Source organism: Podarcis raffonei, chromosome 2 (genome assembly GCF_027172205.1).
Source record: "Podarcis raffonei isolate rPodRaf1 chromosome 2, rPodRaf1.pri, whole genome shotgun sequence".
Lineage (NCBI taxonomy): Eukaryota > Metazoa > Chordata > Lepidosauria > Squamata > Lacertidae > Podarcis > Podarcis raffonei.
In genome coordinates, this window is record NC_070603.1 from 111,393,800 (window position 1) to 111,409,383 (window position 15,584).

Consider the following 15,584-nt stretch of genomic DNA (forward strand, 5'->3'; position numbering starts at 1 on the left):
AAGGCACTATGATTTACAATTGTAAGAAAAATATTGCATATTACATCCATAGCTGGGCTTTGTAATGCTAATTGGTAGGACACAAAGCAGCAAGAAACATCATAGTTGCATGGTGTTCACCCCAAACAATTGCAAGCTCCCTATAACTTCAAACAATACTGGGAGGGTGGGTGAACACCACAAGCTTCTGAGAGTGAGTGAACTACCATGAGGGGCCCAAGAGGGACCATGGGAAGGAGGTGGTATTTCAGCTGTTTGTGGTCTGAGTCGCTTAGGACTTTAAAAACTAATGTGAGCATCTTGAATTGGATCCAGTAACAAACTGGCAACCAGTGAAGCTGTTTTAAAACACAGGCTGTATGAGATCTATGCAGAACCATAGTCAGAAATCTGGCTGCTGAATGTTGGACAAGAGAAGTTTCTGAGTTGTCTTCAAAGGCAGCCCCACATACAGTGCATTGCAATGATTCATTCTGGAAGCTATGGAGCACAGTGACCAAGTCATCACCGTCCAAAAGGGACCATAGCCAGCATTCCAAGGGCAGATTGCCTCCCCACCTCCTGGACCTGAGACACCTATCTTTTCAGCATTCAGCTTTAATTTATTGGCCCCATCCAGCCCATCACCACCTGCAAGCACTAGTCTAACATCTCAACTGCTTCTCTTCATTCAGATGGAACAGAGAGACAGATCTGGGTGTCGTCTGCATATAGATATGCAACTTCCTGGACTCAGCCTTGTGCCTAGATGCCCAGATCTCTGCCGTGGCCAGAAGTGCATTTGCACAGTTAAATCTAGTGCACCAGCTGCACCCATTCCTTGAGATGCCACCACCCCCATCATTCTGCTCGGACACTGAGGTCCAGCTCCAAGGGCCTTCTGGCAGTTTCCTCCCTGTGAGAAGTGAAATTACAGGGAACCAGGCAGAGGGCCTTCTTGGTAGTGGCACTTGCCCTGTGGAACGCTCTCCCATCAGATGTCAAGGAGAAAAATGACTATACAATTTTTAGAAAACATCTGAATGGAGCCCTGTATTGGGAAGTTTTTAATGTTTGATGTTTTATGATGTTTTTATATGTGCTGGAAGACGCCGAGACTGCCTGGGAAAACCCAGCCAGATGGGTGGGGTATCATCATCATCATTATTATCATGCACCGTCAGATTATACAGCTGATCCTCAATCGTGACTTAAAACCAATCTTTTATTAGCCAAAATAAATTGACGTAGAATTCCATTTTAGGTTTGCTATCTCTGGATTTCACAAAGAGGTATTTTGATGACAACAGAATAATACCTTTCCATAATCTTCTCAGTAACTCAGTGACATTTTTATTGTGCGTTCCTGGCAAATAACAAAAACCCACATAATTATTGCATTTATCAAACTAAAATATCACAGTAGGAGAGTGTCTTTCTGGCAAATCCACTGAAGTGGACGATTGCAGGGTTCAGAGCTAACACTTTGTTTTATTGCAGCACAGTAGTTTCCTTCACCATAGTCTGGTTCTGGAAATCTGTGGAAGAAAAAGGTACATCTGAATATCAGGACTGAAGTCTGTTACAACTACTTTTCATGTTCTTAATAGAAAGCATGAGTGTTCCCAAAATATACAATAAGCTGGTAGTATGCATTTGAATCCTCCAAACATGCATGAGTAGCATCAAACTGGAGAGTGTGGAAAAAGTCATGCTGAGCTTGATAGAGGGAGCAGCAGCCCTTTTCCTGCCCCAAGACTTTGGGGCCTGGGAAGAAGGATTGCAGCAGTTGGGGATGCGCCACCAGGGACTGGGGCATACTTTACACCCCAGGAAATGAAAACAGCAGCAGGGCATATGCCCACGCTGCATGAGGGGTCAAGGCACGGAGGGCGCCCTCCCGCGCCACAGTTCAGGGTAGGACAGGGTTGGAGAAGCTGCTGCCCACTCTCCTCCTGCTCTCCGCCGCCACGTCAGAAGTGACCAAGTGGCAGAGCAGCGCTGCCTCCCCCTCGCCTGCTCTCCTCCCCTGGGTCAGGCTGCACCAGGCTCAAGCACCATAACCAAGGAGCAGCTCCTTCTAGAGCGCAGCCAGGTTCTGATGAAGGAGCCTGCTGTGGGACGACTGTCTGCACCCCCTCTCAAAATTGCGCCTCCATGCTACGCCTCTGAGTGAAATGAAAATGACCTACCAATTTGCCACCTAGGAAGAATTAGTGAAATGGGGGCAATGGGGCAGATATAGGAACTTGAGAGCAGGAGTTGGCTTTGCTTGTCCATATTTGGACCTCAGCAACTACATTAAACAAACCCAAACCGGTCTGTTGGCAACCCCAAAATAAATGGGATGCTGGGGGAGGAGGCACCCATCATTAACTGCCAATAACTTGCCAGTTTTCCCTTTCTTCTCTCTTCTCTGATTTTCCTCTTAGGTCAGGCTAATATTTTTGGCCAGTTCTTTTTGATCATTTGTGTGTGTTAGGAGTGAAAGAAAGCCTTGGAAATAGAAACAGGGTGAAGTTTTTTTAAGAATTCCATGGAGAAGGGTGTTGTCACTGGTTATGACAAGGAGCGTGAGGATTTTCTACTATTCTTTCACTTTGCATTTTTTTTTAAAAAAAGTGGGAAGGGTTACACCTCCACTCCCTGCCACTGCGGTTCCATATAGCACTTATAAATAGGGAAAATATTCCATTCACACCCCTAAAGATCTTTCCTTCCCCCCAAGAACCAGTGTTCTGGAGAAAGGGGGGAACTTCAATTGAGAACATGAGTGGGGAGCGAAGTGGCCAGTGAATAAAAATAAAAATAGAACTACCTGCATGACTTCATGGTATAGAAACTTGCCATCCCAGACCTTTCCCAATTTCTCAAAAGTCAAAATTGTATGATTTTTTGCTTAGATTAAAAACAATAACAACTCACAGACTCTGATCAAGCTGGGAGCCTGTAATCCAAGTCCATTTCTTCTTCGATTTTAATAGTGAGAGTCCAATCCAGTATTTTGAATTTTTAGTAATGCTTTCTATGAAATCCTGCATGAGATAATGTGTTTTTTATAAAAAATATGTTAAATTATTTTCAAGTTGATAACTTCAGAATAAAGCTTACATTAAAGTAAAATAAAGTAGTAAAATGTGAAAGTTGATATTAATTATAACGAAACATTCACCAAGAACAGTAATCAAAGCAGCATTAAGCATTTATAATGCAGGCCTCCCCATTTATGCAGGGGTTACGTTGCAAGGAACTGTGCATTTAAGTGAAATTGTGTATATGGGGAACACCACTGAAAAAGCCTCCAAACACGCTTTAAAGCATCCATGGGGAAAAGCCGCTGAAAGGCCATGTGGAATGGGGGGGGGGAAACAAGGGGAACACCAGCTCCTCCTCTGCCACTGCTCCACCACCAACCTCAACTTCCTAAAGAGTCTTTCTAAATAAAAAGAGGACTTGGGCTACAGTTACAGGGATTTACTTGCAATGGGTACTTTGGTTCTCACTAGTCAAGCTCCCCAAGGCCTTCTCTAGACACTGATGAACTGGCCACGGGTGGGAATGGGATGAAGCACTAAACAAGGCCCTGCACTCCACATGCTTCTCAAGTCACCAGCCATGATATCATTGCAGAGCTACTAAACTAGAGTTAAGCTCAGCTGGACTCAGGCTTCCTTCAGAGTTAACATGCATGGGAATGCATTGTCTGAAATATGCAATTGTCCCCTTACCAGCTCCTCCTTGTCTTGGATGACCAGCAGTTGAGAATCCCTTGTTGAACAGTCATGTTGGCTCTCATCCCAGGTTTTAGTATCTTCCGATGGCCAGTAGCACTTGTCCCTGTGGAGCTGCCATTGTAGAGGGCACACTTTGCAAGGGGAATTATCTGTGGACGGAAAGACACTTAATGATTATGACTGGGCCTCCATTTTGATTGTAAAAAAAGTAAGTGCTCTGCAACGGTAAAGACCCAGTGCCTCTAGGCTGAGTGAAGTTGTCCAGTAAACTGATGGTTTGCAGGGCGTTCTTTGAAATTCCTCAAAGTTGGGGTCCAACAACTTTTTATGTTATTTTTTTTTAAACTTTTTTTTTTTTTGAAGTGTACTTAAATTTGCCACATTTATTTTGAAGGAGGAAGAGCCCTGATCCAGATTACGCTCCCAATTTCCACCAGGTCTCAGTGCTGGCTTCTCACCCAAAAACATGCCCTCTGTTTGAGCCAGAAGGTGCTTTTTAGGGGAGAATGGGGGGAGGCGAGACAATAGCTGTCAGGTGGGGAGGTGATTTTTATGGGGAACAGGCGTGCAGCTTGATTCAGATTGGCCCCCTTTAAAGCTTCTTTTATAGTCCTGATCCAATTCAGTCCTCCCCACACACTCAAAATGCCTTTGAGTATAAAAACATACAGAGATCAAAGTACAGATCTCTCACATCATGCCATCGCAAATGCAAGTTTTTTACTCGCCTAGTTTTTGCATCTGAATGAGTTCAGAAAGAGGAAACTGGAGCCCTCTAGAGGACAAAGATGGAGATGATGTTTACAAGACAAATTGCAGCCTTACATGTCCAAGTTGGTCGCCACAGTCTGTCTCATGGTAGCTCCGTGTTGACAATACTGTGGTGAGTTGGGGTTTTTTTTGGGGGGGGGCTGTCAGTCTCCATTATACCTGAGTCCCTAATAATTCCTGGTGCCCTGGATCCAGAAAAGGTTAAAACCTAATGGAGGATTCCATATTAACTATTCCATATTAATAGCCTTAAATGCTGTCCTTGGTATAACAAAGGAAGTGGCTTTGTGCCAGAGGGCAAATGTGTGGGTCTCCCTTCCCTCACCTGGCTCTTAGTGAGAAAGGCAATGGCCGGAGTTGAGTGTGAAGTTAGCTCTAGAATGAAACCACTGATGCTTGATAATTCAGGACCATAGGGAGCGGCCCTATTCTTAGGGAGATCATTGGGTTCCTCTAGCTCAAATTTTGTCTACACTGACCAGCAGCAGTTTGAGACACCAGGGATGGAATCTGGGACTCTACCACCAAGCTATGAGAACACCACCTGGAGTCATGTGTCCAATTCTAGGTGCCACAATTTAAGAAGGATTTTGACAAGCTGGAATGTGTGCTGCCACACAGGAGATGGAGCAAGCCTGTTTTTTTCCTGCTCGGTAGGGTTGGACCTGAAACCATGGATTCAAGTTACAAGGAAAGAGACTCTGACTAAATATCTGGAAAAACAACAGTAGAAACTGTTTGACAGTGGAACGGTCTCCCCTGGGAGGTTGTGGACTCTCCTTCCCTGGAGGTTTTTAAGCAGAGGCTGGATGGCCATCTGCCATGGATGCTTTAGCTGAGATTCCTGCATTGCAAGGAGACTGTTGGGGTTCCCCCCAGCTCTACAATTCTATAAGTCTATGATTCACCCACAATGAATGAGGATCTTTGCAGAAGCTTTTATGCCTCAAAACAACATAGATGTGAACTGAAAGCAAGTTCTTACATACAATTGCTATGCTTAAAAGAGACAGCAGTACAATATATCAATTCTACCTGAGGACCTATTCTGATTTTGATTGCAGAAGTTGAGTCTTAGGAAAGCCTGAAACTTGTCTGTTGAGGCATTGCATCCACCATTGTTCAGCACAATTTTTTCCTTTTCAGGTTCCAGCTGCAAAGCTGCCCCCACAAAACAAATAAAGTCATTAAAATGAATGGACATAATGTTAAGGCACAAATTCAAATTATGGAGGCCAAGGAATGGGGAGAAGAAGATTGATATGATAAGATAATGAAGGCAAGCTGCAAAAGAGACCAGGACACTTGTATATTTACTCATTGTGCAGAGGAGGGAATTTGGGAGAAACATTATCATGCAGGGATGTAAGTAAACACACCTGCCCAAATTCCTCCTATGCAAACATTAGGGAGTCCCTGCTTTCTTTAGACAAAAATATGTGGCAATGGGATTTCTATCGGCATTTTTAAGGACAGAAAGATTTTGAAGCTATTTGCTTTCAAAACAAAATACATGGTTGCGATTCTCCTATTCCTCCCAAAACCACAAAACCAGGAAGCATCCAAGAATGAGGTGCAAAAAAATACCTCACAAATGCCAGGAAAAAGGAAGAGTCATTTGCAATTTAAGCATACTGCAAAAAAAAAAATAACCTGTCGTTCTTGGAATCTGTGAGATATTTCTCTTTTTTGCACTGTATTCCCCCAAGCACTGAGAAGATCGAAAGGTTCAGTGCTTCCCTAATTTCAGCTTCCTTTGGAAGAAGGTGTCTTCAGGCTTACAGCGTTTTTGTAACAGTTGCATTTATTTACAAATATATAGGATGAGCAGAGATGACACACTTCTTCCACTTTTTTCTGCCAAAATCTTTATCTGGGCTGCATCTGGGCCTAACACAGACACCAGCTCCCTTCTTCTGATATTCACCAGCAAACCATTACAGTATCAACATAATCGGGAAGAACAGCTTGTTATTCAGGCCTCAGATACCCATTTTTACCTCAGCTTTTGCCTCACACCTCCCTCCCTCGCTGACTTTCCCAACTGGCATTACTTCTCCTCACCTTTCAGTCTACTCCCAACTGACAACCAATCGGAATACGTTGCTTCACTGACATAGTTTAAAATGAATTTACCTGGTCCAAGTCTTGTCTAAAAACATTAAAAAAGGCAACACACGTACTTCTGTAAACTAATAAATGTTTAATAATAAGCAGTGCTTATATTTAACCACCATTTTATAGTTCAAATCAGGGAAAATAAATACATTAAAGGGACAAAAGTACAAAGATTCACAAAATGTTTAGGGGTATGCGTACCCCTGCATCCCCCCAGAAAAAAAGGACTGATAATAAGTATTTTTTTAAAAAATCAAAAGTACGATAATCTCTCTGTCTCCTTTCAGAAGCTGTTACCAAGCAGCAGGGGTGGCCCATGCATGAGGTGAGGTGAAGCCATTTGTTTCAGGTGATGGATCTGTCCCCTACCCCATCCCCACCTTTGTGTTGCTGCCAGCCCTGAGGGGCTTCGCCCTCACTCCTGCCACTGCGCCCTCACCACTGCACTCCTGCAGCATGGGTGCAGCCACAGTTGAGGGTGCAGTTGCGGTGATGGGGCTGAGGCGGGGACCCGGATCCGTGGGGGTGAGGCATTTTGCCTCTATTGGCAAGATGTTTTCAGCTGGCCCTGCCAAGCGGCAAATGCTAAACAGGCCTGCAACGGTAAACAGCACCATGCCTCATGTTATGTACTGAAGTTCTCACCCTGGGCCAGCAGGGGGATACTGTAGATAGTTATGCAAATGAAGGATCGAAAAGTGACGTTCAGTGATTGGATAGTTTTAGAAAATGGCAACAGTTACATTGTTCTGGAGCTCTATATAAGCAGGCTGACTGAGCTCCTCAGTTTAGTTCTGTTCCAGCTTACAAAATAAAGAGCTGCTTTGGAGAAATCGCTGTGTCGTCTGCTATGTCAACCCACAACTTAACAACTCAAATTTTGACAGTTGCTGCACTTTGATATCACCGTAAGTCGCCGAAATATTGTTCGTAGCACCAAACAGAGACACAGAGAGACAGCATACTTCCATGGGTAGGTGGGTGGGTGTTTAAGGGTTATTAACAAAGAAAGAGCTGGAAACAAGGAGACATAGCCCAGATCAAAACGAGGAATTGGAAATCAGTATCAACACAAAAAAGCTGGTTCAAACCGTTTTACAAAGCCTAATGCACACATGTGGGGACTACAGTGACTCAATCTGAAGAAAACTGAGGATTCACACCTGCTTTAGAGTAAAATGTGGAGGAGCCCTGAGGTGGGGAGATGTCATTCCCCCAGCAAGGATCCTGTTACCCCAACGGTTGCTGATAGCAGACCCTCCAATTCACTCTGCAGTGGTACCTCGGGTTACAAACACCTCGGGTCACAAACACTTTGGGGGTTACAGACTCGGCTAACCCAGAAATACTACCTCAGGTTAAGAACTTTACCTCAGGATGAGAACAGAAACCATCTGAAGAAGTATCTGAAGAAGTGTGCTTGCACACGAAAGCTCATACCAAGAACTAACTTAGTTGGTCTTTAAGGTGCTACTGGAAGAAAAAAAATTTGTTTGTTTTAACAGAAACCATGTGACAGCAGTGGGAGGCCCCATTAGCTAAAGTGGTACCTCAGGTTAAGAACGGTTTCAGGTTAAGAACCGACCTCCGGAACAAATTAAGTTCTTAACCAGAGGTACCACTGTATTTCCCAGGGACAGTGCAAGATTTACAGAAGCCATCCCTGTTTCTGATTTGATCCTGGAATGCCCCACTTTTCCTTAGGACATCTCTATTTTCATTGGAGAAATGTTGGAGGGTGTGGAGTTATTTCACCCACCAAGCCAAGGAGATAAGTAATTATAGAACCTTTGGAAGACATCCAAAGGCATCCCTGTATGTGGAAGTTTCTCAATGTTTAATGTTTTATTATGTTTTTATATATGTCGGTAGCTGCCCAGAGTGGCTGGGGCAACCCAGTCAGATGGGAGGGGTATAAATAATAAAATTAAGATGATGGTGGTGATAATGATGATGATGATTGAATATCATGTCCCTATTTTCATTGGGAAAATGGCGGAGGGTATGTGATAGCATACCCTCCAACATTCCTCAGATGAAAATGGGGACATTTCTCACTCCCTTGGCACCACAGATCTGCCAGAGGCTCTCCTCCTCCACACCTGCTCTCCAGCAGCCTCTATGAGCCGCCCAAGGGAGGAGGCAGCAGCAGTGGCCATGGAGAGGTATACTGGTTCCCCTATATGAATATTAAAAGCTGAGCGGCTCAGAACATTTCCTTGAATTAAACATTTCCTTGAATTAATGGTTAATACACCGGGAGCAGGATTTTGAAACATCTACAGCTGTGGTTCCCAATGTGGGACACACACCACACAGGGGGGCAATTTGATTTTTACGGGGGGCAATTTGAGAATAAGGTATTAACAGTTAATGGCCTTTTAGGCTTCATTCACGTGAATAGGAGTTCACTCTTTGAATAATAAGAATTATATGTCACGGGGGGGGGGGGTCAGGATTTTAGAGATCGTTAGGTGTGGCATGGGCAAAAAAAGGTTGGGAACCACTGATCTATAACAATTTAGAATTTAAATCTGCATTTTGCAAATTTTGTTAACCCAAGTATAAACCACTATTTTTTCACAATACCCTTGAGTAGAAACAACTCATAATCTTCCCATTGTTCAATTGCTCAGCCTTGAAAAATGTATTTTGGACTCCAAATAAAATTAAACATTGTGCCCCACTACTGATTTTCAATATTCATTCACTTTTCAATGATTTCCCAAAATGTTTCCAGCCGGCCTGGTTAAATACCATATGTGGCAAACGTCTTAGATTAAAAAAAAACACACATTATGATTCGTTTCTCATTCGTTGTATTAAAATTGGTCAGATTTTCAAAAGAGAATTAGAATGTGTGCATAAGGCTTTGAATCTCTCACCTCATGTGGTTAGTTAAGCCCACAACGGACAGACAGTTCAAGGCTACTTGAAAATGTAATGGTTTTATCGGAGTCAGTTACAGCCTACATCGACTTCCTGTCACATCAGAGCTCAGAAACTAGCATACCAAGAAGTCTATGCCTTCCTTTAATCAGGAAGATGATTTCTAACCAACTTCTTGGAAACCATCTTAAAGCAGAAAACAAATGTGCAATTTCTGATGTATGAGGAGGGGTCCCATTCTGAAGGTGAAAAGATGCTGTGTTCGTTTCCTAATAAAAATATTAGGAAAGAGAGACTGGTTGTTGTCACTCTGGACGGCTTCCAACAGGATATTAAAAACACAATAAAACGTCAAACATTAAAAACTTCCCTAAACAGGGCTGCCTTCAGATGTCAGATACTTGTTTATTTCCTTGACATCTGATGGGAGGGCATTCCACAGGGAGGGTGCCACTACTGAGAAGGCCTTCTGCCTGGTCCCTGTAACCTCACTTCTCGCAGTGAGGTAACTGCCAGAAGGCTCTCGGAGCTGGACCTTGGTGTCCGGGCTGGATGATGGGGGTAGAGATGCTCCTTCGGGTATATTGGGCCGAGGTTGTTTAGGGCTTTGAAGGTCAGCACCAGCACTTTGAATTGTGCTTGGAAACGTACTGGGAGCCAATGTAGGTCTTTCAGGACCGTGTTATGTGGTCTCGGTGGCCGCCCCCAGTCACTAGTCTAGCTGCCGCATTCTGGATTAGTTGTAGTTTCCGGGTTACCTTCAAAGGTAGCCCCACCTAGAGTGCATTGCCGTAGTCCAAGTGGGAGATAACTAGAGCATTCCTCCCCCCAAAACATCCCCCCCCACTAAAAGAATAGCTACTTATAAATATACTTTCATACTCACCCAGGACTATCACAGCTATCACGAGGATGACATTCCCAATGCATGCCGCCCACAGAGCGATCTGGATCCAACGGGAATGCTGGGGAGCAGCTATAAAGAGTGATGACTAATTTACAAAATTGAAGGATGTGTTTGTGCAGTCTAAAGTGAGCTTGCCTCCAACCGATTGCAGATACAGGAAAAACGCAGTGATATGATGTGTGGAGAAGCCAACCTTCCCACCCATAAGCAATGTTACCCACACCACACGTTCACCCGTATTAATTTATTACCACACCAATATGCCAAATAGTCACCAAATGTGCTGCTCTATAGATGTAAGGATAAATATTAGCAGCACAATTCACGTATTCACAGACATTTTCAAATCTGTGGGGAGAGGAGGCGAATGATCAATTATTGGGCCACATAGTGGATTTAAAAAGCAAAACAAAAACCTTTCATATTCTGGCATCACATTTTGGGCCTAAACCAAAATAATAATTTTAAAAAAAAAAAGATTTGCCAAAGAAACAGCCACTGAATCAAAAACTGAATTTTGATCAATAAATCCAATTTCTGGAGGAGGAGTTGTACAGATCACTGTGCTATACTTATTGCTTTTCTTTTTAAAAATAAGAACACCCCATTTTTATTTGTTCCGGTTTATTTTATTTCTTTAGTGCTTATTCTACAGAAAGCCTCTAAGCAGTTCACAAAAACGATCTAAAACATTCAGTAAAATACCAGTAAACGCAAGCATTAAAACACATCCTTTTGAATCAAAATATAAATAAAACAAGCAAATTTAAAACAATTACATGGCGTGAACTTACATGATAAAACTACATGCCTGGGTATGCTTGCTGAAATAAAAAAGTTTTTATCAAGTGCCAAAAACAAGACATTGAAGGGGCCATAGACTGCCTTAATCTAAAGCATTTAGATGGTATGAGCTCCAAACACTGTTTGTGCGCTGAATTCCAAGAGTTAAACTGAGATAATTTTGTCAGCATAAGTTGATCTATGTTAATAAGCAGATACATGTGGAATTCTCTCGTTTTCCAAGGCAGTTACTAACAAAGATTGACATTTCACTTGCACACACCCCCAGCCTTTGCACATCATTCATCCTTCCCTCTATCCCACAAAAATACAACTGCATGCATTGCTACTTCAACCGAAGGTGCAGTTCATATACACCCTTCAGTTTCTGTGGGTTGCATTGAATGCTATTCCTACTCAAAGCAGACCAGTTCATGTTTATGGAAGTTAAGGGACATAACTAGTTTAGGATACCTGAAGAAGTGTAAATGCACACGAAAGTTCATACCAAGAACAAACCTAGTTGGTCTCTAAAGTGCTACTAGACAAGTTTTTTTATTTTTTTATATATTTCTACTGTGTCACATCAACACGGCTACCTACCTGAATCTAATTTAGGTTCGTTGATTTCAATGAATTTGCCCTAAAGCAGAACTTAGGGCAACTTTTCATTGCTTAGATGCAACCTTTTGTACAGGATTCTATTTCTTCCATATGCCGGGGCAATTTTCCCGCACACTTGCACCAACTATTTTGCGTGATCGCAGCCATAAAGAAATGGCACAGGAACATGGGGTTCTAAGCGGAACCCAAATGACCATCCTGGTGAAAGTTTCAAGTGCCTATTTTCTAGCCCCCATGTCCCAAAGACAACCACCAATATTTAAAAGCAATCAGGCGACACTACCACTCACCAAGTTGTTGAGATGGGCTGCGCAGGCTTGAAGAGTGTGTCTGAGAAGCGAACTTTATATCAGCATAAAGTATGTCCTCAGCCATCCTGGAAGCGGTGCATGAGTCCGCTAAGCTCTCCGTAACAAGGGGAAATGTCTGCAAGCAGTGGCGTGCGAACCAGCCTGACCAAGGCAATCCAAGATCAGGAAGTGTTAATCACGCCTCTTTGAATGCGGGTCTGACATTTTTTTCATTTACGTTTTCAGAGGGCAACCCGAGTCTCGTGCAGCTAGAATCACCAAGAGGAACAAGCACGAGCCGGGAGGAGGTGGATCTGGATTTCCTGACAGCTCTTTGGGTAGATCTCCAAGGGATCCTGTTTCCCAACTGTTTGACGAGAACAGCAGCAAAAAAGGGATGTGTGTGTGTGTGCGTGCTTTCTAAAAATCAGGCTGTGTGGTGAAAAACTTGGAAGAAAAAACAGAACTTGTTTTTGTATGTGGAAGGACTTGGAGCTCAGTTCTAGTGCTGAAAGCCCATTCCTGAGCCAAGTATCTTCTTAGAGCAGGCACCACCAATATGGGGGTGCTCCCTTTTTCCCTGGTGGCCACAAAGCCTCTAAGCCCCACCATCACCACCAATCACTACCTTCTTGGACATAAGGTGATGAGGGTGGCTTTTTCTTCAGCCCTCTTTTCAAGGCTCAGATTACTTCTACTGGATTCAACTTTTACCCAGATTCCTTGGAAAAGCAAAGTAAAGTGGTACCTTGGTTCTCAAACTTAATCCGTTCCAGAAGTCCGTTCCAAAACCAAAGTGTTCCAAAACCAAGGTGCGCTTTCCCATAGAAAGTACCATATTTTTTGCTCTATAAGATGCACTTTTTCCCTTCTAAAAAGTAAGGGAAAATGTGAGTGCGTCTTATGAAGCGAATGCAGGCTGCGTGGCTAAGCCAGAAGCCAGAAGCCAGAAGCCAGAACAGGGAGAGGGAGCGCTGTGCAGAGCTCCGTCTCGCTGTTCTAGCTTCTGGCTTAGCTGCGCAAAGCCTCCACAGGGCAGTGGGATGAAGGCACCCCGCTGCCCTGCAGAGGCTTCACAGGCTGTCCCAGAAGCCAGAACAGCAAGATGCAGCGCTGCACAGCACTCCGTCTCGCTATTCTAGCTTCGGGGTTAGCGGCGCAAAGCCGCCGCAGGGCAGTGGGGTGCCTTCATCCCGCTGCCCTCCGGAGGCTTCACGGGCTGTCCCAGAAGCCCCCACAGGGCATGGGGATGAAGGCTCCCCGTGCCCCGCGGAGGCTTCGCGCAAAGCTGAACTGGCTATCCCAGCAGCTATCCCAGAAGCCAGAACAACAAGAGGCTATCCCAGAAGCCAGATCCCTCTTGGTGTTCTGGCTTCTGGGATTCAGAATCCCCCCCCTTATTTCCTCCCCCCCAAACTAGGTGCGTCCTATCATCTGGTGCGTCCTATAGAGCAAAAAATACGATAATGCAAAATTCAATATGAATATAGCCGATAGCTACTGTGGTCTAAAAGACTGATTTATAACCGATCGAGCCATAAGATGCTGGCTCGCTGAATAAAAATAGGGGAAATGGTTAAAGTAATTAAAGTAATATTTTGCAAAAAGGAAAACAGAAGGAAATATGGAACGTACATATAGTCATTATTTACGCGTTAATAACAGACTTAAGAGAATTATGAATATGAGCATCTTGGCATAATTATGTTGACATTTTAGATTGTTTATTTATATACTTACTTTATATTCCATTCTTCCTCACAACGGAGCCAAGGTGACCTAAACTTTGTAATGTCTTGAAAATTTTCTTATTTTAAAAATTCAAATAATAAAGGGGGGGAAATATGCCCCTTAGCAGAAAGCTAAACATGAAATGGAAACCTGTGTGATAAACACCTTGACCACAAAATATGCAAAAGCAGTGGAGATGCTGTTTGCAGTGGAACAAATGAGTCAGACACCTTTGGTGGACAGGCAGAAAGGCCATAGGCCGCAGTAGTTAGCACATGCTAACAGTGAAATAAACAAGCCCTATTGTTGATACTGGAGACGGCTTCTTCTACATAATGGTCTTGTTGGGGGAGGATGTGGTTGTAGGTGGAGGGAGAAGAAGGTGTTGACTGCTTTAGATTTGCAGCAAGAACCCTGCAGGCAAGAATTTAATTCGTTCCGGAGGTCCGTTCTTAACCTGAAACTGTTCTTAACCTGAGGTACCACTTTAGCTAATGGGGCCTCCCGCTGCCGCCGCATGATTCCTGTTCTCATCCTGAAGCAAAGTTCTTAATCCGAGGTACTATTTCTGGGTTAGCAGAGTCTAACCTGAAGCGTCTGTAACCTGAAGCATATGTAACCCGAGGTACCACTGTATCTCATTCTTCAGAAACTAGCAAAAAGTAGGGAAATGAAAGCTACTAAAAAGAAAAACGCACGCCACTGTGCATAAGATGCCCCCTATTTTGGGGGACTCAAAATAAAGAAAATGCCTTGCCCCACCCTCCAGTCTGTGCTTCTCAAATTGTATTATTTTATGCCCTGTGGCTTGCCGTTGTTTTATTGATTATAGTTTTGAAATTATTTATTGTAATTTTTAAGAGTAGTTTTCTGTTTTTATATGCTGACATTTAATATTATTCTATACTATTCTAATGATTGTTGAATGTTACTTTATTTGATGTAGCTTGCTTATTTTAAAGTTATGTTTTAGTATCACATTTTTGTATTGCATTAGATTGTTATAAGGTGTACATTCTTTGTTTCTTCAGCCTGTAAACTGCCTTGGGTATTGTAAGATAGAAAGACCGTATACAAATTAAAAGTGATGATGATGATGATGAAAATGGGGGGAGATTGCCCAGAGTTGTTGAGCAAAATATTTTGGAGAAAGAGATCTTGCCAAATATCTTCCAAGCGGTTGCAGAGAGCGGGGGGATTCCAAACCAAGCAACCAACTTCGCTTCCGTTCTGTTCCTGGGTTGCTTGGAGAGTGGTCCAAAGGTGTTGATATAGTTCTCTCTGTGAAGTTAAACAGGCCTCTGATTGGGCTTTACATTTTTGGGAGTCCACCCGGGTAACCCAGTGTTTTAGGGACGAAGTTAATCCAGTAACTTAACTATTGGGCATTAGTCAAGAGTCCTAAACAATCTTTTAACCTTTGCTTAATGCCAACACATAAAACCAGAGATTTTTTTTGTGTGTGGTGGTGCTGCCACCATTTTTATTATTAAACAAAGCAACAACAACAACAACAAATATTCTTAGCAGAGTTCAACGAAATGTGTCAGATAGTTAAAGAAATGTAACACAATTTTGCACTTTTTAAAAACCGCCACTTGCAACAAGATGGATTTTTAATCACTGAGGCAAGAATCAAGAGGTGGCAGTTGGTCCCTGTTAACTGACATTCTTAACAGAACATAACAGAGCAGACACTGAAGGGAGGGGTGTATTTCTTACACATATGACCCCTCTCATGAGTTATTTCATGAAGGG

General features: G+C 43.2%; 1 protein-coding gene and 1 long non-coding RNA gene across 9 annotated transcripts; both read right to left on the bottom strand.

Moving 5' to 3' along the window:
- Positions 1 to 1,304: 1,304 nt before the first annotated feature.
- Positions 1,305 to 12,924, bottom strand: LOC128408683 (killer cell lectin-like receptor subfamily B member 1A). Of its 8 annotated transcripts, XM_053378684.1 has the most exons (6): positions 12,096 to 12,924; positions 10,378 to 10,467; positions 5,520 to 5,645; positions 3,708 to 3,862; positions 2,905 to 3,014; positions 1,305 to 1,517 (listed from the first exon to the last, which is right to left on the bottom strand). In XM_053378684.1, exons 1-6 carry the CDS (start codon positions 12,178 to 12,180, stop codon positions 1,397 to 1,399), a joined length of 687 nt encoding a protein of 228 aa, XP_053234659.1. In that variant the 5' UTR covers positions 12,181 to 12,924; the 3' UTR covers positions 1,305 to 1,396. The 8 variants fall into 8 exon arrangements, 3 of the variants coding, with proteins under 3 accessions (XP_053234659.1, XP_053234661.1, XP_053234660.1); XR_008329147.1 differs by lacking the exons at positions 10,378 to 10,467; positions 12,096 to 12,924 and adding an exon at positions 7,837 to 7,985; XR_008329148.1 differs by lacking the exons at positions 10,378 to 10,467; positions 12,096 to 12,924 and adding an exon at positions 7,694 to 7,823.
- Positions 7,151 to 7,699, bottom strand: LOC128408693 (uncharacterized). Its single transcript, XR_008329153.1, has 2 exons — positions 7,488 to 7,699; positions 7,151 to 7,234 (listed from the first exon to the last, which is right to left on the bottom strand). It is a non-coding gene; the product is annotated as an uncharacterized LOC128408693 (long non-coding RNA).
- Positions 12,925 to 15,584: the final 2,660 nt, after the last annotated feature.